The following is a 25356-nucleotide window of genomic DNA, read 5'->3' on the forward strand; positions in this document are numbered from 1 at the left end:
TTGAAATGAATTCGCAGGCTTGAAATGTTAAGCGGGCTAGCTAGGGTTCTCTCTCCTCTCTCACCCTCCTCCCTTCTCCTTCTCTCTCCTCTTTCATTAACCCTAAAATCTTCTTCTCTCTCACCCTCTGTCTCGTCGTTCCTCACATCACCGGCTTCAATTCGCACGACACCACTAACGCACCAACGCACGACACCACCAACGACTTCATCGTCGTCAACCACCAACGGCTTCGTCGTCGTCAACCACCAACGCACGACACCACCAACGCACGACACCACTAGTCCAGTCACCAACAATCTGTTTTGAGTTTTTTTTTCAGATCTAGGTTTGAGTTTGAGTTTTGTTTAATTTTCATTTTCGTTTTTGTTCCTTTTTTTTTTTCATTTTCGTTAACCGAATTTTTTTTATTGAAGATCTAACTGTTGTTAGTCAAGTTCATGAGCATCCTTCTTCTAATAGTATTGGCAATGACGAGATTAATTATGATGAGGAGGCTTCTGAACAAACTGTTGAAGAATCAATTTTTTATTGAAAATCTAACTGTTGTTAGTCAAGTTCATTTTTTTTTCATTTTCGTTAACTGAAAATTACAATCTACCTAGTGAAAATGGAATGTATAAATTACAACCACCAACGAATGTGTTTTTTTTTTTTCGTTTTGTTCCTTTAATTTTCATTTTCGTTTTTGAGTTTAAGATCTATAAATTTCGACTGTTCTTGTTGATTTTCCCTCTTGTAAATTTCTTGATATATTTAAAAGTAAAAAATTGTCAAAAAAAACATTTTTATTTTTATTTTTTTATGGGTCGAAGGTCTGCGGTTTTGTGCCAAAATCGCATCCCTTTGTACAAAGAAGGGCTGCGTTTTAGGCACAACACCACAGCCCTTCCAATGCATTTTTAGGCCTCAACCGCAACCCTTCATTGTGAAGGGATGCGGTTTAAAAACGCTAGTGAAGGGCTGCTATAGAAAGGGCTGCTGGTCAAAAACGCAGCTCTTAGGGCTGTTTTAACCGCAACCCTTCCGCTTTTTTCCACTAGTGTATATTTCTTCATTTACTAATCATGACCCACATATAAGCACAATATTCTCCTTTATTTTTTTCATCTTCTTATTTATAAATTTCATATATTTGTCATTTTTTCATAAAGTTATGGTCCCTCCTACTATTATATGAGAGGTCCAAAGGGAATATGAGTTCCCCTAACTAACCTATAACTCTTCTATTATATATAGAATATAATAGTAGAGATGGCAATATCCAGTGGACCACCCGATCACCCGCTCCATCCGTCTTAATGGACGGGTGAAAAACCCAGTTTAAACGGATGGTGAACGGGTGACGGATTAACGGATGCGGGTGATGGATCGGATTCGGGTGGACAATTTTCATCCATCACCCGACCCGTTAATCCGACCCATCACCCGTTTATTTTAAAAAAATATTCTTTAGGTCCAATCCTCAAGGCCCAGCTAAATGTTCAAATCTAAAAGCCCAATGCCCAACCTAATTTTCGTAATTTCTGTATGCGAATTACTGTGATTTTGAACTTAATTTGAATTGTTTCGGTTGAAATTTTATTTTTCTGAAATTTTATGGTTAGCATTATTTTGAGGTAATTTCACCCGATTATAACCCGATCCACCCGTTCACCCGGAAGTAAATGGATGGATGGATTCGGGTGGTGATTTTTCTGGGTGATGGATGGATCGGGTGGTGTGGATGGTAGCGGGTGATGGATGCGGGTGATGCTCCACCCGCCCCGAACCCGATCCATTTACATCTTTAAGTAGGTTTTAGGTGATCATTTGCATTAATCAGTTTCTTTTCACAAGAGAGAGAAAGTAAAACCCTAAACTATTCCCTCTAAACCGGCGCCTATACCATCAAAAGCAAGAGATTTCTTCTCTTTTATTCTAGCAATCGTGGGTCTTCAACTGGTACTCATGGACGGATTAGAGGAGCAACACTTGGACCTCTCAGATCTTCAAAACTTGCATACAATAGGGAAATCAGGCAACAAAAGTTTGATATTTAATCCCTATTAAATGATTCATGTGGCTAATTATATTTGCGATTCTATGATAGATGTTAGGAAATTGTTTCCTGCAATTCCGCTATATGCATCTATATGTTCTTACATGGGGTGCATCCAATTACTCGGTCTTATCTCCATGGGCCCAAGTGGATGAGGTTGTGGTTATCCCCACCCTTGGGCGACTATATCTTTTCCAAAGAACCTGTAGCAACCCCAAACTGCACGAAAGGAGCGCTGGGCCCAGCCCGCGATACCCAGTGCCTGGAAAAAAAAACTCTGCGAGATCCATGCTGGTCATTTGGTGGGCCCTGATCCAATTCATCCACCTCAACGCGCTCAAAAATGAAAATGAAAAGGTTTTTCCCTTATTTGAAATGTTTTTTCCCTTATTTAAATGAAGAAGAAATAAAGGACCATCTACTAGAGTACTAGTCATGGCTCATGGTTTCCTTTTATTTCGTGTAATTTTACCATTGGCCAATTTTTTTTTTTTTTTTTGGTAATTTTAGCATTGAAATTGAAAATTAAATTGAAAAACATTGCACTTCTTCATCTTATACTTGGTTGTCGACTGTCAAATACTAACTTTAGAAATATTAATTTAATAGTTTTTCACTAAATACCAATCGATGGCGTTTTTAGGAATTTGCTCAGGGGTACGAATATGTAAGTAGTTAGATTTATCAATTTTATTTTAAAATAATAAAGCTTTATTAACATTTTTGTCCGGCTAAGTTTGAGTAAGAACTTAGATTTAATTGCTAACTGTTCATTTGTTCAATGTTTCAATTTAAATAACCAGAATTTTAAAAATAAGTTGTTCGATTAACATACCATTTTAAGTCATACTCTTCTTATAACTGATTAACTATTACGTTTAAGTTATGCTATTTTTTTTTCTATATGTACTACAAATTATCTATAAATATTAAACAAATTTATACTTTTAATAATATAAAATTAAAATAATTCAAAATACCATCAAGTGATGAATTTTTTATATATTATAATGATTGAATGCTACAAATTCAGAAAACTTAACAATTAATGTGAAGTTAAAATTTATGTAAAATAGTTGTTTAAGTATATAAATGAGGAGAACTTGAGGGAAAAGAAATAGAGACAAAAATATTATTTTGGAGCTTTGATCTTTGTGGGCTTTTGAATTTGTAATTGCAGACTAATGGTCATAGGGAGTAGTATATAATATAATAGAAGTGTTGAAGATAAATTAAATCTGAGTAAAAGGGAAATTAATTAAAAGCAAAAAAATAACTTTGTGAGGGGTTTTGAACTCAAGACCATGCATCCACCGATCTTTGATTTCCCTTTCACTACCCGCAAGACAAGATTCAGCATAATAATTTATTTTCATTTTTTTCTAGAAATAATGGAGGTACATCTGTACCACTTGTACCCCCTCTAAATCCGCCTATAATACTCATGAGGTTTAACAAAATGCATCATGTACCATTCTTGTTTTAAAAATATATTAATACCTCACCGATTTTATAGATATGCACTAATTGTCATTAGCGAGTAACTACATCAATTTGACATTAGGTGGTCAAATTTTATGCATGCACCAAATTACTTTGTTTGTTGATCTAACAGGAGGAAGAAATGGTAAAGGAACGTAAATGCGGATCGACAGTGGACTATTGTCACTATAGTATTAAGTTGGGTAATCAAGCTTGGACTGTGGGATTGGGAGTGGAACGAAGATTCAGATTTTGGCTTTGATTCACTTGGATTCACGTGATTAATCACATGCTTTAATATAGTTTACCACTTTCGGATTGAAAAGGAGTCAGAGAACACATTTCGTCAATTCAGCATCACATGATCACTTCAATAATTAGCATCTAGTTTAGCCTACTAGTAAGAATATTATGCAATCCCTCCCTATACTATATTTCATTAAAGTATAGAAGTATACTCCATCCGTCCTATAACATAGTTATAATATAATGTTTGTTTCTCTCTGTTGAGATCAAAGTGAGGTAAAAGTTTAAAATCTTTGACCATATATTTTCAGTTTCATATACTAAGAATATACTCATGTAGGAATTTATTATGTTCATCTCAATGTGTACTTGCATAATTTTTATATTTTATATATATTTATTAATACGAAATTGAAGATATTGAAGGTAAAATATATATCTTGAAAACCATGTAAAAATAAAATAAATACTATATTAGAGAGCGAAAAGAATATGATGTATAATATTATAAAAAGCACGAAGACTTAAATAGATCTTTTTGATTAAGAAGACGTTTATATTTGGGTGCAAAGATCAAGTGAAACATATTTTTTTGGTTGTGATGGGAACTATAAGAGGTAATAATATGACTAGATACTATGTAAATACTAATCATAAACTCTTTATAATAATATTTATTCACCATAATATTAACATAAGTATCATAAAATAAAAAGCGTAACAATCTATCAATTTCGAACGTTGTCAATCACTATAAGGACACATTCGATAAAGTCGAAATAAAATTACAACGTTAAACCAAAAATTCTCTACATATTTTGCACAGGTCTAACAATTAGTTTTATTAATAAAATAATATATATTTATTATGAAGGCAATTAGCAATTGGTTGTTGACTATTGATTGTTCATGAAAGTGTTTGGTACAATTTTCTATACTAATATACTAAAAGGTGTTCCTAAACAAGAAACGGTGCCACGGGCCACTATTCCTTAGAGGGTTCGCTTCATTTACTCCACTCACTAATTTTTTTTAGAAAATACATAGTATAAGATTTTATCTCATGACCTCAAGTCAAGATATTAAAGTTTTAATCACTAAACTAAGCAATATTTGGTGTTATAATTTTAAAATAAAATATTATAAATGAAAACTATAATTTTTTGGACATAAAGCGGGCCTAAAAACTAATTATTATAATTATGGCCTGATTGCAAAAAGAATGCAAAAACCAACGGAAAAAGGTACTAGTAAAACCTGCCTATCGCGTGTATAAAAATCAAATCCACATCGACCATACCCTAATACTCAATTGCATATCCATTACCTACCTATATCCACCTTTCACCCGTCAAGACTCAAGACAACCTGCCGAATGCTCTAAAATATAGAAGTAATAATCTACCAAATTGCAATAATAGGCTTAATGCAAAACGATTTATTGTATTTTATATAACAATGATACAGAAATGGTCGTATCCATATATATTACTTGAGCTGATCTAACACTAGAAGGTTATCTGTGAATAGAGGGAAAATAAGCTATTCAGATATATAAACAATTCTAAGCGTTTACACTAAGCATAAAATGTATTCACATAATTAGTATTAGTTCAGGAACTACTTCCTTTTATATTTTAGTTGTGCAATTACAATTTCATTTAAGCACACTTGTCGATATACTTATTTGAATCTTAATACTTCATCCATTTTGTTTCAAATAAAATATTTGCTTTTTCATACAACTCAATTAGGGATGACAATGGGGCGGGTCTGGATCAGGTCCACCTGACCCAGACCCAGACCTGCCCCAGATCCGCTGGGTCTAGATTTTTCAGACCCAAATCCGCTAGGTCTAGCGGGTCCATGAGTCCTAAATGGGTCCTTCTTAGTTTTAAGTTTTCATCACATTTTTTAATATATGTAATTAAAAAATTTCGCCCTAATATATATAGGCTCCTGTATTAATGGTTAAAGCATTATCTGAACAAAATTTTAAGAACTAAATCATAAAATATTAAAATGTTACAACTTACAAGTCTTAGATGGAGTTACAACATTAACAAGTTCACAAAATCACAACTCATGAAACCTTAGAGTTTATGTAAAAAAAATCATTCTAATATGTAAATGGGTCTGTGGGGCGAGTGGCCTAGCACATGTGGACCCGAACCTGGACCCGACCCATGTTTTTCGGGACCTAGACCCGACCTGAACCCATTGGGTCTTAAATTTCTAAACACAGACCCTTCTAAATGGGTCGGGTCTTACCGGGTCTGGGTCGGATCCAGACCTATTGCCATCTCTAAACTCAACCCGCTTTTTTAATCATTAACATGTTTAGTTATGCACACCTAAAAAATAAAAAAAAAAATTATAATTTGATAGTATGCATCGAGACGAATCTAACAAGATCCCACTTGACTATGTTTTTTTTTATATATAAATGCGGTATATTGGAGTTAAAATTGATCAATGAATAGTGTCATTTCACCCAATCTTTTATTTAAAACAAAACAGAGAAAGTATATCTAATTATCACTAAGTAAAATAACAAAAAGTTGATAATTGAATAATATATTTTGAGACGAATCTAACAAAATCCGACAAGACTAATCTTAATTAAGTACAAATTATAAGAAATAGTCAAAGTTATGTATGTGAATAGTGGCAAAAGTCAAAACGAGTAATCTAAAAAAATGAAGGAAGTATGATAAAATCTTATATCAATATCTACGCCTAATATTTTCTTAATATTTTCACATTTAGCTTCATATATATATATATATATATATATATATATATATATATATATATATATATATATATATATATACATAGAAGTGAGTTCATATGAGAATGCATACTTACATACATGAGAAATGAGAATGAATTTTATGTGCTATAGCTCTTATGAATAAGTGATGTAATTCTAATGAAAAAGTGATGTACGTAACTCCAAAAAAAGAATATTAGAGAAAAAAAAAACTCATTCACTAGTGGAAAAATGAAGAAGGGCTGCGCTAAAAAAGGCATGTAGGGCTGCGCTTTTTGACAGCAGCCCTTTTAGTAGCAGCCCTTCACTTTTTAATTAGGGCTGCGCTAGAAAAGCGCAGCCCTTAAGCTAGAAGGGCTGCGCTAGTTAGGAAAAAGCGCAGCCCTTCTAGCCCAGAAGGGCTGCGCTAGTTAAGAAAAAGCGCAGCCCTTCTGGGCTAAAGGGCTGCGCTTTTTCCTAACTAGCGCAGCCCTTCCTACCAAAAAAAAAAATAAAAAAAAAATTTTTTTTTTGTCATTTTTTTACTCATAATCTCACATTTTCTGAAATTAAACAGAAGAGAAGAGAAACGAAACGAAAATACTAAACCCAAAACAATAAAAAGAATGAAACGAAAATGAAAAAAAGGAACAAAAACTAATATACAAAGAGAAGTATACAATAAGTATACAAGAACATTAATCAAAACAAAGATGAAAATACAAGAAATTATATAGAAAGAGAAGTATACAAGAACATTAATCAAAATAAACAAAGAGAAGCATACAAGAATAACATTAATCAAAATAAACAAAGAGAAGTATACAAGAACATTAATCAAAACAAAGAGAAGTATACAAGAACATTAATCAAAACAAAGAGAAGTATACAAGAACATTAATCAAAACATATAAACAAAGAGAAGTATACAAGAACATTATAGATCTGAAAATACAAGAACTACAACCTAATAATGTTTAAATACATAAAACAAAACCCAAATACATAATTTAAGGAAAAAAAAAAATTTCGGAAAAACTTAAAATGGGTATTTGGAGGCTTAAACGAACTCGGATGGCTTAAAAAGCCTAAACGTCACGGCATAGCGGTGAGTTTGACTCGTTGGCTCGTTCCGCTTCCGAAAAGGTATCACAATAGGCAATCGGACTCCGTCGCCATGTTTAGTGCAAATCATTTCAAGGTTTTTGTCGCAAATGTTTATGGGAGATTTTGAGAGAGAAGAGAGGATGAGAGAGAAGAGAGGATGAGAGAGAAGGAGGAAAGGAATAATGAGGGACGTGAGAGATGAGAGAGAATGAGGGATAATATATTTGACAAATCCCCGCTCAATATTTCAAAGCCCGCGATTCCGAAATTTCAAATTTTTTCAAGAAGGGCTGCGCTTATTTAAAAAAGCGCAGCCCTTCTTACCTACAGAAGGGCTGCGCTTATTTAAAAAAGCGCAGCCCTACTAGTGAAGGGCTGCGCTTTTTTAAATAAGCGCAGCCCTTCTGCTTAGTAGGGCTGCGCTTTTTTAAATAAGCGCAGCCCTTCTGTAGTAGGGCTGCGCTTTTACGAAAAGCGCAGCCCTTCCTGCGCGGCTCTTTTACGAAAAGCGCAGCCCTTCCTGCGCAGCCCTTTATGTTTTTTCCCCTAGTGATTTTTTTTAGGCTCAAAGTTTTTTAAATGGGGTATAACTCTAATGAACAAGTGTTGTAACTCTAATCCAATCGTGTGGTTGAGATTCTGTAAGAAGCATTCTCATGTGATCTCACCCCTATAGCTATTTATATTACTCTTACGGTCTGTTTGGTAGTCGTTAATAAATTGAGGTAATGGGAATAAATTTTAAGTGTAGTTTTATTAGGTAAGTACCCTTAAAATCTCCATGAGGAGGCTTTTTTCTCCATGGGCAAGCAATATCACCCCTAAACTTGTGTTTTTGTCTCCAAGGGGAAGCAATTTTCATTACCACTCATTACCACCTACAAGGTGGTATTGGATGGGAATGAAAATTCAAGAAAGAAAGTGGACACTTGAGGAATAAATTAGCATTACCATGGGAATGAACAATGATATTCTTCACAAATTTACATACAAATTCGTTCCCATTACCACCGTTTTTAACCAACTACCAAATGGACCGTTAGAATTATATATATTATCTAATCAAAAATAAAAACATTACAATACGTTGGTCAAAAGATAACACGGCTTTGAATTCCGAGTGAGGTTGGACATATAAGTCTAACACAACATTATTAATACTCAATTATTGAATCTTTTAGTTGGTCTTTGCTAAACTTTTAAAACAAGGCACCTTGTCGCGGAGCACATGCACTACACATGCATACGCACCACCACCATCAAAAGGTTATATACATATATAACCCATCCAATTTCCCTACACGATCATTTTATTAACCTCATACGTTACTTCAATTTCACATCTACCTTTTTTCTTTCTTATGATCAATATTATCCTCTTAATGAAGATATTACATTGGAAGACTACGCTCAATTTGATTTTATTTCTCATGCTTTCATTCCATTTCTCCTTATGCATTACAAACCAGCAAATTCATCTTAGATCATCAAGAAAATTGTTAATCGCAACAAAGAGTAATTCTACAACAGTGAATGTATGGAAGGTAAATGGAGGAGCCATGAAAGAGCCCAAGAAAGCTGTGGATTCAAGCTTGAGAAAACGACCGCCGAGTAGAGCCAATCCTACTCAGAATAAGTAACTCTTTCTTTGGTACAACCAAGATGATACAACATCAATCTTGGATATAGGATATACCAGAAACTGCTTTAATTAACTAAGCTAGATAGCATCCACGCCAAACTGGTAATTGTTTGTACCTTACCTAATACCTAGAAATCTAAATTTTGAACCTCTACTCTGTAACTAAGCTAGCTAGCATCCACGCCAAACTGGTAATTGTTTGTACCTTACCTAATACCTAGAAATCTAAATTTTGAACCTCTACTCTGTATATTAGTTCATTCTTTTTTTTTTTTCTTTTTTTTTTTTTTTTTTTTTTTGGTTCTAACCTTAATTTTACTGTTTGTTTTGAGGGGTAGATTTTCAACTCTAGCTGTAATGAGCAAAAAACAATTCCAATTAGTGTTCTGGTTGAGGTTCATTAGAGATCAGGGAAGTAGCAACTAGCTAGATAGAGGCATAGAGCTACCTTATGTAAATGTACAAACCGAAAGTAAATTTTGAATAATAAGACAAGTTATCGTAGTAGATTAATAGTTTTATTTTAATTTTTGGTTTAATTTTTTATTGCTAAGATATTGTGGATTTATAATGTAAACATATAATATGCTTTTTGTTAATCTTAGTCACATTCACAACTATATTAATTGTCTGTACATCCCAGCTAATTCTTAGTGTATTTTTCTTGTTCATTTGACGGAACTTCAGTGCATTTTCATTGCGGAAATTTGGATGGAAAATTTAGACAGACCAACAAAATTGTGGGTCTCAATATCATAAAGGAAATATATCTTAAAAGCGAAAGCTTCTTTGAATACAGGGTTAAACCTCAAGACTTCCCAATATGAGAAAAAAAATATTGCTCAAAGAACAGGGCCGTCTTGAAGATTTTGGGACCCTGGTTCTAACATGAAAATTGTGTTGGGTATATGACATTATATGGAGCTCATGGAGGTGTATGGGTGTGGAGATGAGGTTGCGTAAAGGGAAAACGTCATATTGGGCATAAGGCTAATTTTGAATGGACATATCTCTCAATCTATAAATGATTTTTATGTGATTTAAAGTGGAGGTCATAGCTTGTTCCGAGAACTTTCCAACGATAGGTCATATGCCCAATTCCGCTGAGAAACGAAGAAGTTATGGCTGTTTTACGTTTCACCCGATCGGATAATACATCTTGGGGACTTTATAATTTTGGGGGCCCTGTGCTGTTGGGCTCCGTGCACACCCTCATCTACCCCTCTGTCAAAGAGAATTATCCGAAAAGGTATACGGTGAAAAATATACACTAGTAAAGACAATTTTTTTTGGCTTGATAATTGACTTACACATAAAAGTCTACTAAAATTGATCAATATCCCTCCAACCTCAGTTGATTTAAATTAAACTTACGTGTAACTGATTTCGTTCTTCTTGACAAAACTTGGAATCTCTAAAAGCTATAACTACTGCTACCCTTCCACCAGGGACGAATCTAAAATTTTGAAATTGGGAGGTCCTAACTAAACCAAGCAAATATGAATGATCATAATACACAAATGATAAGTTGAGTTTTGACCATAACAAAACAAAACTTCATATTATTCGAGTCCTTTATTAGAAATACCTTCATCATATTGATATTTCCATATTATCTCCACATATTCTTCACACTCTCCCTCTCCTTATGCACCTTCCACTACTTCTCACTCACCTGTTCTTACTAATGCTTTACCTGTTGTTGACATTAGTTCCTTATTTCCATCTGATCCTCCACAAAATATATCAGCTGCCCCACCAATCACCATACATTCCACCAGAACACACAAACCTCCAGCCTACCTACAAGACTACTATTGTAATACTTTCACTTCCTCCCTCACATCTCGCTGGTGTAACCTAGTATCTTTCTCTGCCTTCCCTTCTTCTCACAAAAATTTTCTAGCTACTTCTCTAAATACTCTTTAGGAACCCTCATCTTACACTGAAGCTTCTTCCCAATCTGAGTGGATTGATGCAATGGACAAGGAAATTCAAGCAATTGTCTCTAATAATACTTAGGAACTAGCTATAGTTGATCTACCCTTAGGCAAGAAGCCAATTGGCACTAGTAGAAAAAACCCTACTTGCTGCGGTTAAAAAGTGCCCTATTGCTGCGGAATAGGGCGCGCAGCAATTAAGGGCGCAGCAATAGGTATTAATAATATTGCTGCGGTTTTAAACCGCATCAATATTACGTAATATTGCTGCGGTTTTAATGACCAAACCGCAGCAATATATGGAATTGTGGTGAAATAAGGTGGCCCAAAAAGGTAATATTGCTGCGGTTCCTGGCCCAGAACCGCAGCAATAGGTACTGGTAGGTAAAAAAAAAAATTTTTTTTTTTTTGAAATTTTGCAATTAAATTTGAAATATTAAAACCATACCACTAACCCATCCACAATCCATCCAATTCACATACAAAATGAAGATGAAATAACATGAATTTCATTAATATATAAAACTAAAAAAACTAATTACATATATAATACAAAAAATCAAAAAGTAAAAACAAAAATAAGCAACTATTACAACTTAGACTAATTAAAAAAAAAAAAATAAAAATAAGAAACTGATCTCTAAAATAACAAAAAAAAATCTAAAACCATATCTAAAAAACGACAAAAATAAAAATAAAATCCTAAAAATAAAAAAATCACAGATTTGGAAACGAAAAAAAAGAAAAAAAAAATCCAAAAAAAAAGTTCAGGCTCGCCAACAACACCGGAACCGGATTCATCAACAACACGAAAAAAATCGAACGAAATCTGGTTGAAATTCGCTCGCCTCTCGTCGATTCATCATCACCGGAACCGGATTCATCATCAACAACCAGATATTTCGATCTAAATTAAAATTAAAATAAAAAATAAGGAAAAATACATAAGTTTAAATTTAAAAGAAGAAAAAAAAACTAAGAAGACCTAGAGTTGAAGAACCGCCGAAGGCCAACTTCGGGCTCTGAACGGCCGACGAGGCGACGAAGGCAGAGGAAGGAGTTCGAAGAACCGGCCATCCATGTCGAGGAACTGCTACAGACGGCGGTGTTGATGAAGCGAAATGCATATTCGACGGTGTGGAAGGAGATCGACGAGGAGCATCGAAGGAGATCGACGAGGAGAGTTAGTTGTTCTTCGTCCCATTTCCAACGAAAGTGGAAAGAGAACGACGAGGGACGACCGTCGAAGGAGAACGACGAGGGACGACCGTTGAAGGGGAACGACGAGGGACGACCGTCGAAGGAAAACGACGAGGGACCGTCGAAGGAGATCGGTGAAGAGGATTGAAGGATAAGGCAGATGGAGGAGTGAGAGACCGAGAGGAGAGAGAAGGCAGAGAAAGGAGAGGCGCTGAATGGAAAGATCAAATGAGAGAAAAAACCCTAACTAGCACGCCTTTTATATTTATTTTTAAAGATATTGCTGCGGTTTTTTCTAAAAAACCGCAGCAATATATTTTTTATATTATTTTAATATATTGCTGCGGTTTTTGACAAAAACCGCAGCAATATATCTCGCTAAATAGTCAATGTTTTTTCAAAAAAATTCCTGTTGACCCATATTGCTGCGGTTTTCAGTCGAAACCGCAGCAATATATTTATTTTATATTTTATATTATTTTTTACGTGATATATTGCTGCGTATGGGTAAAACCGCAGCAATATTACCGCAGCAAATAGCATTTATTCTACTAGTGTGGCAACAAATGGGTATATAAAGTCAAAATGAAGGCAGATGGCAGTTTGGACATGTGTAAAGCTCGTTTGGTGGCTAAAGGCTTTAATCAAAAGTATGGCATTGACTATGAGGAGACATTTTCTCCTGTAGTCAAGATGCCTACTATAAGGTGTATTCTTGCCCTTGCCTCTTATAAACACTGGCAAGTCTACCAATTGGATGTAAACAACGCCTTTCTACATGGGGATCTCAAGGAAGAGGTGTACATGAAGGTGCCTCTTGGTTTTCCTAACCCTCACAACAAAGTTTGTAAACTAAACAAATCACTATATGGCCTGAAGCAAGCTTCTAGGCAATGGTTTGCTAAGTTGGTTGAAGAACTTACAACACAAGGTTTCCTTCAATCTAAAAATGATTACAGTTTGTTTATCAAGAAAGATGATATTCACATCACCATTGCAATTATATATGTAGATGATATAGTTCTCATTGGAACTGATATCACTACTATAACTTCCTTGAAACAACATCTACATAAGACCTTTAGCGTCAAGGATCTTGGCATACTACACTACTTCTTAGGCATAGAAGTTGCCTGTCTTCCTTAGGGTGTCTTACTTAGTCAGCATAAATTTTCCAAGGAGCTCCTTGCTGAATGTGACATAGACTTGACTAAGAGAGCTCTTACACCACTTCCTGTCAATCTAAAATTGCAAGCTGATGAAGGTAACCTCCTACCTAATTCTGAGTACACTAGGTCTCTTGTAGGGAAGTTAAACTTCCTCACCAATACAAGACCAGACTTGTCATTTGCTGTGCAAAGTCTCAGCCAGTTCATGCACTCACCTAGGATCTCACATCTTACTGCTTTACATCATACTATGAGATTCTTACAACACACTCTTGGTCAAGGGATCTTGTTACAAGGCAGTGACACACTCACATTACAAGCCTTTTCTGAGTCAGATTGGGCTTCTTGCCCTGACTCAAGGAAATCAGTCACTGGTTATTTGTCAATGCTTGGGAAATCACCTATTTCTTGGCGTTCCAAGAAGCAAAATACAGTGAGTAAATCATCATTAGAAGCCGAGTATAGAGCAATGGCTTCAGTAGCATCTGAAGTAGACTGGATTGTACGTTTATTGGAAGAACTTGGCATTTCACATCTTCAGCCAGTCAAATTATATTGTGACAATCAAAGTGCTTTACATATAGCACGTAACCCTGTCTTCCACGAACGTACTACACACATAGAAATTGACTGCCACTTCACTAGGGGGAAGGTGCTTGAAGGTCTTTTACAGTTGTCCTACCTCCCTACTCAATCTCAATTGGCAGATATCCTCACTAAATCCATGCCCTCTCCTCAATTCAATAGCTTCTTCCAAGTTAGGGTTGTTTTCTCAACCACCTCCTAACTTGAGGGGGGGGGGGGGGGGGGTTATTGGAGCTAATACTAGTGCTGGCAGCTCACTCACCTTCTTCTAGAAGCTCTCTATCAATTTGTTATGAGTCAGTTATTTATGTTAGCAACTGTCAGAAAGTTGTTATTAATTATTAATCTTAGTTATTTGTATTGTAACTATAAATAGTTTGGAGGTCCTACAACCTGAGCTGTAATTCTCATTCTTCAATTCAATCAATAAGAAACTCTACAGATATCTCTCTACTTATTTCCTTTTTCTCTGAAACGTTTTGAGCTTCAACAAGCTTTTCAGGTTGGAAGTTTACCTGTAGGATTTGCCATTCTTCCTCGTGTCTAATGATGTGACTGCATCTTATTGATTTTCCATCTTTTTGACATGTTCACATAGTTCCTTTAATCGATGAGCTCTTGGTGCTGCTTGGTTATTGTGCATTTACTGGTATGAGACATGTAACCTCTTTCAAAACTCGTTGTTTTCTCGTTTTTGTTATCGCTATTCACTTTGAATTTCATTAGTTTTATTGTTTAGCATTACTATTATTACGGAAACCTTTATAAACATGTAAAACAAATTCTTTTTGAGTTAACAAAGTAAAGTAGGCTATGGAATAAACAAAATTAGCCCTTGGTTTTCCTGTATTGAGTGAAAAGTTTATTTGGAGTAAAGGTGAACTTACAATGTGTAATTTCTGTTCCGGTATTAGTTTGCTTTTCTGATTAAATTTTATGGCTTGGTGCAGCTTGTCTGTACTTGCACTTTGTAACATCAGTCACTCATGAAATCACAACTGCATTGGGAATTTACTGCTTCAGGTGAGAAACTTTCAAGGCTGTGCCGTGATAGGAGATCACTGACTTGAAAGCAATTACGGCCCGACAATGGTGGTTATCGATCTTGGCCGGAATGCTCCCCAAGGTTTACACAGCAGCTAAGAATTCCACCACTAGCAAACTGAGCTTTAGAGAATAGCACGAAAACCCAGGAATAGAGAAGAGAAGGAAAGAGAGAAGAGTGTTTGTTTCTTTTTTGTGTGACTCTGACTGATTTTATAGGGAAGAATCAAGCCAAAAAACGGATAGCAATCAAGACAGAAATCAATGGGCGGATAATTAGGGATTGCCATGAATAATGTAACGGTAAAACGTTACAGAATTCCAACAGCCACACACGCGTAGCTCCCGGGTCCAAAACTTAAGTTTATTCCCCAAAGCCCAAGGCCCAAGGCCCAAGGCCCAAGGCCCAAGGCCCAGGCCCTGGCCCGGTCCGGGCGGGCGGCGCGCGCGCGCGTGTGTGATAGCAAGCCCAAACCAAACATATCATCCAACCACAAAAGCATCTCTAGTCACAACTCAATAGATGGAAGGAGGGAGGAAATATATAAACATGAAGAAATTCCCTCCCACAAGCAATGTGGGACAAACAAGAAAATGAGCCAAGGCTTTTCCAAGCCTTAACTCCAACAATCCCCCACAAAGGCTCAGAAAAGCAAAAGAAATTCCTGGGTAAGGAAAGGAAAGTACTTAAGCACCAATATCTTTCGATTTGAATTGATGCATAGTGAAATGAGGCAACAACTTACTATCTAGTGAGTGAATTACTCTTGAACTCACCAGAGTTCCGTTGAGACCCCCACAACACATACCTACCTTAAGATCGTGCAATCTCCGCGATACATCACAAGCGCTTTATAGCCATGCGCATTCCTTGGGTCTAATAAGTGCTCTAGAAAGACAGCCCAGTCTTTCATAGAAGGCGGCTTAACCTCCACACTTACGTAGGTAGTCCATCAAGTGTTTCTCAATAACACCACCCCGGAGGGATATGGAACTATTAAGAGCAAAATGCTCAACCTCTCAATGTATATCCATCAAGTGCGTCTCAGAAGCACCACCAATAGGCTATGGATAAAAGCACTACCATGTGTCATAGGGATGGGAAATGTAGTGCAAGTTAAGATTTCATGGCTTCGTTTGACCACAAACGGGTATCCACCATAAGATCTCAACTAATGGGCTTTAGCCCCATCCCCCTCGACGACTCTAGGACAACTCTCCTAGATAACCCCTTAGTAAAGGGGTCTGCAAATTTCTTTCGGACCTCACATAGTCCAAAGAAATCACCCCATTTTTCAGGAGTTGTTTGACGACTCCATGTCTGATCCGTATGTGTCTCTTCTTACCATTGTAGACACTGTTCTTAGCAACACCAATGGCTGCTTGAGAATCACAATGAAGAGAGACAGGTGAACCCTGTCCACCCCATAAAGGAACATCAGACAACAAGTTTCTCAACCATTCAGCTTCTTGCCCTGCCAACTCGAGGGCAATGAACTCAGACTCCATGGTGGAACGTGCTATACAAGTCTGTTTCGAAGACTTCCACGATATAGCACCACCACCAAGGGTAAACACATAGCCACTAGTTGAACTAATCTCATCATTACCAGATACCCAGTTTGCATCACAAAATCCTTCAAGAACAGCAGGAAATTTAGAATAGTGCAAACAAAAATCAACAGTTCCTTTTAGGTATCTGAGAAGACGATGAAGAGCACTCCAGTGTTCATTACTAGGGTTATGTGTATATCTACTAAGTCTACTCACTGCATAAGCTATGTCAGGTCGAGTACAGTTCATGAGGTACATCAAACTACCTATGATTTTGCATATTCACTTTGAGAGACACTTTCACCTAAGTTCTTGGTCAAATGAATACTAGAATCATAGGGAGAACTCACTGGAACAACATCAAAGGAATTAAACTTTTTAAGCACCTTTTCCACATAATGAGACTGCTAAGGGAAATGCGACCGGAGACTCTCTTAAGTCTGACTCCTAAAATCACATCAGCTTCCCCCAAATCTTTCATCTCAAATTTTGAAGACAAGAAAAGTTTAGTATCATTAACCACCTTTAAGTTGTTACCAAAAATCAGCATGTCATCCACATAAAGACATATAATCACACAATCTGATCCTATCAATTTTGAATAAACACAAGAATCAGAATTGTTTACAATGAAACCATTTGACACCACAGTACTATCAAATTTTTCATACCATTGTTTTGGTGCTTGTTTGAGACCATATAAGGACTTCCTCAATTTGCACACTTTATCTTCTTGACCTAACACCACGAAACCCTCAGGTTGAGACATGTAAATCTCCTCCTCTAAGTCACCATTCAGGAAAGCAGTCTTAACATCCATCTGATGTATAACTAAGTCATGAATAGCAGCAAGAGCAAGCAGGGTCCTAATAGTGGCTATCTTAGTCACAGGAGAATAAGTGTCAAAGTAATCTAGTCCTTTCCTCTGAGTGAATCCCCTGATGACAAGCCTAGCTTTAAACCTCTCGATAGTTCCATCAGGTCTCAACTTCTTTTTAAAGATCCATTTACTGTCTATGGTCTTTGATCCCTTAGGTAAGTCAGTTAACTCCCAAGTAGAGTTAGACACTATGGAATCTAACTCACTCTTAATGGCCTCTTTCCAAAAACTGGCATCCACAGATCTCATTGCCTCATCAAAGGTCTTTGGGTCCTCTTCTATCATGAAAGCATAAACTAGTTCATCACTCAACAAGTCAACACAAGAACTTTCAGATAGAAAAGCAGTAACAAAATCAGAACCAAAGTCTTTTGCTACTCTAGGTCTCTTACTTCTCCTAGGCTCATCTACGACAGAGAACTACTAGCATGCATGTTCAACTGAACACTACTACTCATCAAATCAAATCAGCAGGAGTATCACAAAGGTAGAAACATCATGCGTAGAACAAGTAGATAAATCAACAGCAGGAGAAGAACAAGAAGGCACAGATGCAACATCACCTTTTTTCAAAGGAAAAACATGTTCAAAAAACTCAGCATCTCTGTACTCACAGATAGACCTATCACTCAAAGACATGAATCTATATGCAGCATGAGCATAACCAATGAATACAGCATCAAAAGTCTTAGGTCCATGTTTGACTTTTTATAGTCAGGAAGCCCAACTTTGGCTAGACACCCCCACACTCTAGAAAACTCAAGTTTGGAGGATAACCCTTCCATAGCTCATAAGGGGTCTTATCTAATCTTTTGTGAGGAACTCGGTTAAGAACATGACAAGCTGAAAGAACAGCTTCCCCCACATTTCATCAGGCAACCCAGAACTTACAAGCATAGCATTCATCATATTTTTCAAGGACCTATTTTTCCTTTCAGCTATACCATTTTGTTGGGGTACATAAGGAGCACTAAGTTCATGAATGATTCCCAATTTCTCACAATGGTCATTCCAAGAGAAGTTCTCATATTCTCTACCCCTATCAGACCTAACCCTCTTGATTTTCCTATCAAGTTGGTTTTCTACCTCGGCCTTATACTTCAAAAAAGCTTCCCCTGCCTCACTTTTGGTCTTAAGAAGGTATAACTTAGTGAACCTCGAGTAATCATCAACAAAGGAAATATACCAGAATTTTCCTCCTCTACTTCTAGTGTTCTGAAAGTCAGCTAAGTCTGTATGAACCAATTCTAGAAGTTGGGTGGTCCTTTGAGTCACAGTTTTGCAAGGTTTCTTGGTAAATTTTGCTTCAACACAAATAGGACACTTAGAAAACTCGGTTGAGGACAGATTAGGAATCAATTCTAAGGTCCTTAGTCTCTTAATAGAAGCAACATTCACATGTCCTAATCTACCGTGCCATAAATTTAAAGACTCAGCAATATAAGCAGAACCACAAACAGTTTTATTAATAGCAGATACAGAAGAAGCAACATTTAAAATAAACAAACCCCCACTCAGATACCCTTTCCCCACAAATTCCCCACCACGAGTCATTACAACCTTGTCAGCCTCAAAAACAATTTTCAAACCAGCTTTGTTTAACAAGGCACCAGACACTAGGTTACGACGCATAGTAGGAACATACAAGACATTTGAAAGGGAGAGGGTTTTTCCAGAGGTAAGTTTTAGAGTGACCTTTCCATGTCCAAGCACTCCAGCAGTTGCTGCATTCCCCATGTAGACGCACTCACCTTCTGTTGCATCCTGGAAGTCATGGAGCAGCTCCTTGTTCGAACAGAAATGCCTTGAAGCCCCGGTGTCCAGAATCCAGTCAGAACGATTTCGACCAGATTTGCTTCAAACCACACAGCAGCAATAACATCATCCGAAACAGCAAGGTTAGCTTGAGGAGTTTCTTTTTGGACAGAACCTTGGCGTTGAGGACATTGGTAAGCCTTATGATCAGGCTTTCCACACACATAGCAACAAAGGTCCTCTTTTGAATCTTACCACTTGGTTTGTTCACTTTTCCTTGCTTCTTACCCTTGTTGAATACCTTCTTGCCCTTACCCTTGAACTTATCAGAACTTGGCGCAGCAACAGATTCCACCAGATTAGCTTTGGAAACATTGACAAGAAGCCGAGTCCTGATTATCTTTGATCCGGTTGGCCTCTTCAATCCTCATATGGCTGATCAGTTCCTGAAGAGAAGGAACTCTTTCCTATGCTTCAGATTGTTACGGAACTCCCTCCAGGAGGAGGAAATTTTTCCAGCAGAACATTAGCCTGGAAAACCTCACAGATTTTCATGTCCTCATTTAGAACATCAGCACATAAATTTTCGTAGACATGAACTTGGTCCATGACAGGTTTGTCATCAACCATTTGGAAAGACAGCCACTTTCCTACAACATATTTCTGTTTCCCAGCATCATCAGCCCCATATTTTTTCTCAAGGGCCTCCCAAATCAGTTTAGATGACTTATGAACCATAAACAAATCAAACAAATTATTAGTCATCAGATTAAGGAGATGGAAACGAACTGTTTTATTATCTTTTTCATATTTCAGAATTTTATCCTCATTCTGCTTAATGACAGCAGCAGAAGGAGAAGATGAATCAGCAGAAGCCGTAATGGCAGTGGGACAGTCATTGAACAGGACATAGTCAATATCCAGTTGCTCGAAAAACATAAGAAGTTTCTGAGCCCAGCGTTTGTAGTTATTTCCATCAAGGGACTCAAGTTTGGACAGATGAGCCATTGATTTGGTTGAACTTTCTGCCATTGCAAATATTAGTAATTGCTTTCAAATTGTTGGAATAAGAGTTCGCAAAGGCAGAAAATAGAAACTTTCAAGGCTGTGCCGTGATAGGAGATCACTGACTTGAAAGCAATTACGGCCCGACAATGGTGGTTATCGATCTTGGCCGGAATGCTCCCCAAGGTTTACACAGCAGCTAAGAATGCCACCACTAGCAAACTGAGCTTTAGAGAATAGCACGAAAACCCAGGAATAGAGAAGAGAAGGAAAGAGAGAAGAGTGTTTGTTTCTTTTTTGTGTGACTCTGACTGAAATCAATGGGCGGATAATTAGGGATTGCCATGAATAATGTAACGGTAAAACGTTACAGAATTCCAACAGCCACACACGCGTAGCTCCCGGGTCCAAAACTTAAGTTAAGTTAAGTTAATTCCCCAAGGCCCAAGGCCCAAGGCCCGGTCCGGGCGGCGCGCGTGTGATAGCAAGCCCAAACTAAACATATCATCCAACCACAAAAGCATCTCTAGTCACAACTCAATAGATGGAAGGAGGGAGGAAATATATAAACATGAAGAAATTCCCTCCCACAAGCAATGTGGGACAAACAAGAAAATGAACCAAGGCTTTTCCAAGCCTTAACTCCAACAAGTATCTATCTATTTGTCTTTGTACAGCTTCTGCTTACACATTTATTTGTATCTAGTTCCTTTGTCTAATGACAGGACTGTGTTTGTCGTGTTTTGTGGTAGGGATGCGAATGTGTCTTCCTACTGATTACTGAAAGAAATCATGTAATCATGGAGCAATTTGTTTATACGTTGCACTGCATACATGATATGTCTAATTATAGAGTAGCACTAGGATTTCGTTCCCTCATGTTGGTTTAATACAAATAATCTCTCAGCAAAAGAACGTGAGTCCATACCTCTCTAGTTATATAAGCCACAATGGGTAAATACGAATATGGCAGTATGAAGTAATTGGGTAGCTATGGTTTATATATTGAGGTATAGTGTTCTCTATCATTGCCTGCTTTCAATTCAAGGCAGCTTGTTGCGGGAATTGGACACCACGCACCAGATCCCCTCTGGATACGCTAATGACGTTTTACCAACTTACCCCTCTTCTATTTTATGCATATGAATGCTCAAACATCTCATATACTAGTGCATGTTCCGCTGACATTTTTCCGGCAACAAGTTTCATATGAAGGCATAAGTGGCTTTACTCAGTAAATAGTACTTGATAGAATAATTGGTGCTAGACTGCTAATGGTGCATCGCTTTACAGTGAACATTTGGCGAGAGAGAGGACAACTGATCTGTTGGATGATACTTGTAATGAGAGTGTGGGTGGCAACAAGATCAGTTTTGGCATCAGCACTCAGAAGCAGACTTATTTAGTTTACAGTTCTTTTTTTTTTTTTTTTTGAGAGTGATATTCGAACGTGGGAAGGGAACTATGTTACTCAAACTTGGGTACTTATTCTAGAGAGAGGTGTATGTCTTAGTGTTAGACTCTGCTATATTACGTAAAGTTTCCATTTGGTGAAATTTGAAGTGCTCTAGTGTTCATACCTATATCAGATGGGTACTTAGAGGTAAAGTTGTGGCACATTGATCATATTCCACCCAACTTAATTTGAGGTTTTTAGGGGCTGTTTTATTATGTTGTTTAAATTACGGTCCAGCTTGATTAGTGACTGAAGTATATATCAACTTTGTTTAATCTTTTAGTAAGTCCTCATTTTTTTCTTCTTTATGAACTACAGGATTACTAGATGTTTCGGTATCGAAAACGGTGCCGGACTCTTTGAGAGTTGTCCGACAGTAAATGGGTGTCCGTGAGGGATCTGCAACAATAACAAACGTGAGCTACCCTCGGGGGTGTTTCGAGGAAACCCCCTCCGACGCTCAAGTCAGCTAATTACTCAAGAGGATTCTAGAGAGAGAGAGAGTGCTTAGAGAGAGATATAGGCTATTTTTAGTATGAGAGAATGTACCTGCAGGAATAGTACTGGATGGCTATTTATAGGCGTACTATTCACCTGACAGGGCGTGTGATCTTGTGACACTTGTACTGTTGTGATTGATCTTGTCAGAGGGAAGATTCCCTTTACTTTGTCGTTTTCCCTGGCCGTGACGGCGGTCTCAGCATGAAGACAAAAGATGATGAATTTGGAGTGGTCCCCCCTTTTGTGAGCCCACGTCACCTTAATTTGCTCTCGGCCGATATGCAATGTCCGCTAGCAAATTTGGGTTACACCCATACAACTAGCCCCCCAGCATCTTTGACGGTCGCGACCGTCATGGATGTTCTAACCTGGTGACGTGGATGAATTAAGGTTCCCTTATTAATTGGCCTTTTTCTTATTTCCACGTGTCAACCTGGGGTGAGTCGTTGGTTTTTGAAAAAGTGCAATCATTACTAAACTCTGGAATCCCGCTCGTTTTTTCCTTTTTGGATTTTAGGGTATACTGCACGAGCGACACTTGTCATGCATCCATAGAGGCAGTTGATACGGTTTCAATCCAAGCCCTTTATTTCGGTATTTAAAAGCGAAATTCCTTTTTTCTTTCTACTTTTACTCAACTCCTTCTCCTTCCTTCAGACTTTTCTCTGGTTTTCTCCATTTTCTTGCGAACTTTGAACTCGCTGTTTCTTGGTGCTAGATTGTTTCTTTTGCCTCGAAATTGCCAAATCCTGCTACCTTTCTTTGTTCCCTTCACAATCTCCGAAAAAAGGTCACTTTTTGGCTCCGTTTTCTGGGTTTATTCTCGGAGGATTTTATCGACACTGTTGCGACATTTTCTCCGGCGAGCTTTTTGCTTGAGAACCGTTTCCTGGGACGTTTTCTTTGTCGAGGTTCTTATCTTTCGGTCTGTCCCTTGTTCAGGTACCCCCTTTTTCTACCCTTTAGTTTTTCTTTTCATTTTTTGTTTTTATTTTTCTTCCTCGAAATCATGTCGGACCAGTCAGATAGTCAGAACTCTTTAGGAACTAACTTGATGACTGAGAGTGAACCCTCTTCTCCTTCTCTTCATGGTGGCCCAGCTCATCAGATTCTAGCCCCCAGATGGGAGGACTCGCCTCTTGCTGACCTTCCTCTTACTTCTGACCGGAGAAAGAACTTAGGTCTAAGTTTTTAAATGACCGTTCCTCTCCCGAATTGGCCAAATTGACCACTCAGTTTTTGACGCTAGGATGAGTGGAGATAATCAAACACTTAAGGAATTGAGACATCAAATTCTGGCCGTAGGACATTAGGCATCCTCCCCTGATCCGTCCCAGGGTTGGATGTTCAACCTTTGAGAGAGCATGCCTGGCTAGAGAGCCTAGCTGATGCTGGGGTCGTGACCGATCCCAGCGTTTTCGACCGTCTTCCGAGATCCAACTCCTTCTCATCCCTCTCATCCTCCTGTTGTCAATTTAGGTTCTGATAGCGACTCTATTGCCAGCATGGAACATGATGCTCCTTCCTCTTCCGGCCGTGACCATGACTCCCGTCCCAGTCAATTTGACGTTGGAGAGAGTTCTGCTATGCCTTCCTCTCCGCGGCCTGAGGTGATCCCGGCCCGGACAGATGTTCTCCATTCAGGGAAATGGTTGCCAGTGGACTATAGTGACGGCCCAAAGAAGACCGTTATTTGCAAGAACTGGCGGTTGGCAGCCTTAGAGCTGAATTATTGCGAGGTTGCTAGGAAATTGTACGGCTTTCCTTCTGAGTACAACCTAGTGGTCCCGGCCGAGGGAAGTAAAGTGATAGACTGTCCTCCCGGTCATGTTGCCGTGTATGCTCATCACCTAGAGTATGGACTGCGGTTTCCATTGGACCCGGTAATAGCTAAAATCATCCAAGCTTTCAATGTCTGCCTTGCCCAGCTAACGCCTTTGGCCGTTAGGAATATAGTCGCTTATGTTTGGGTTTGCCGTTATAATGGCTTTCCCGAGATTTGAATTTATTCCGGCGGTTGCACTGGCTGAGAAAGAACGGCTCCGCCGAGAAGGGCTGGTGGTCTCTGATGACGGCCGCAGACAAGATGACGGTCTACCCAAAAATGAGTGGGCTCAAAAGTTGGCAAGGATGCCTAAGTATGAGTTGACGGAGGCCGAGTTGAAGGCCTTCGAATATTTTGATTCTGTGGACGCGGTCCTTGAGGGGGATGAGGGTGAGACGAGGATTCCCCGTATTTGGCTTCCTCACGCCAAATACATCCTTGGGAATGAGCCTTTGTCCGCTGTCTTCCTGTGCCGGACTCATCCAGAAGGTGGGTAAAGTGACTTCTGGTCCGACATGATCTTTATATATCTTTTTATTTTTTGTTTATGCGCTTAACTTTTCTTGCCGTTCTGATTGTTCTGTATGATTTGCTTTCAGGGGACGTCAGCTTGGACTTAGAAGAGCTGGGTTTGGACGACAAGCTACGACCCATGGCCCCGAATCCTGACGAGCCTCTTATTGACTACGACACTATCCACGGGCTCACTGGCGGCCCTCGGGGAACTGATAGGAATCCCGGCCGCGGAAACCGGGCTGGGAGGACGGCCCGTCGTGCTGGGAGAACTCAGGGTCGCGGCCCTGGCCGCGGGGAGTCAACTCCTTCTCGCTCCACCATCCAGGTCCCCATAAATAGGGGTGGTGGTAGTACCTCTCGTCGACGTCCGCGAGAACCTGAGATTGATGCCCCTAACAAGTGCCAGTCTGTAGAAGTTAACTCTACGGACTTGGCCGTGAATGACAATCAGGGACTCTCTCTTTCGCCTGTACGAGAGCCGGCCCCGGGAGATCAGCAATTTTCGGATTCCTTGGCTCGCAGCAAAGATGCTGGCGTTGGTTCTAGCTGCTCTACCCGCCAAAGGGTGTACGAGATGCTCAGCAGGCCAACCTTCCTCTCGGACCTCGGTCCGGGAATATTTTGTCGGGCGCAAGAGTGGATTGAGACTAACA

At 38.4% G+C, this 25356-nt stretch overlaps 1 protein-coding gene across 1 annotated transcript; it reads right to left on the reverse strand.

Moving 5' to 3' along the window:
• Window positions 1–17177: 17177 nt before the first annotated feature.
• LOC130590830 (uncharacterized) lies at window positions 17178–20432 on the reverse strand (the record flags this gene model as incomplete). The annotated part of the gene is made up of 6 exons (XM_057393402.1): window positions 20244–20432; window positions 19887–20105; window positions 19702–19818; window positions 19341–19612; window positions 18228–18288; window positions 17178–18065 (listed from the first exon to the last, which is right to left on the reverse strand). Coding segments are annotated over exons 1-6 (1746 nt in total), but the record flags the coding sequence as incomplete, so codon positions are not given.
• Window positions 20433–25356: the final 4924 nt, after the last annotated feature.

Source organism: Beta vulgaris, chromosome 3 (assembly GCF_026745355.1).
Source record: "Beta vulgaris subsp. vulgaris cultivar EL10 chromosome 3, EL10.2, whole genome shotgun sequence".
Taxonomy (NCBI): Eukaryota; Viridiplantae; Streptophyta; class Magnoliopsida; order Caryophyllales; family Amaranthaceae; genus Beta; species Beta vulgaris.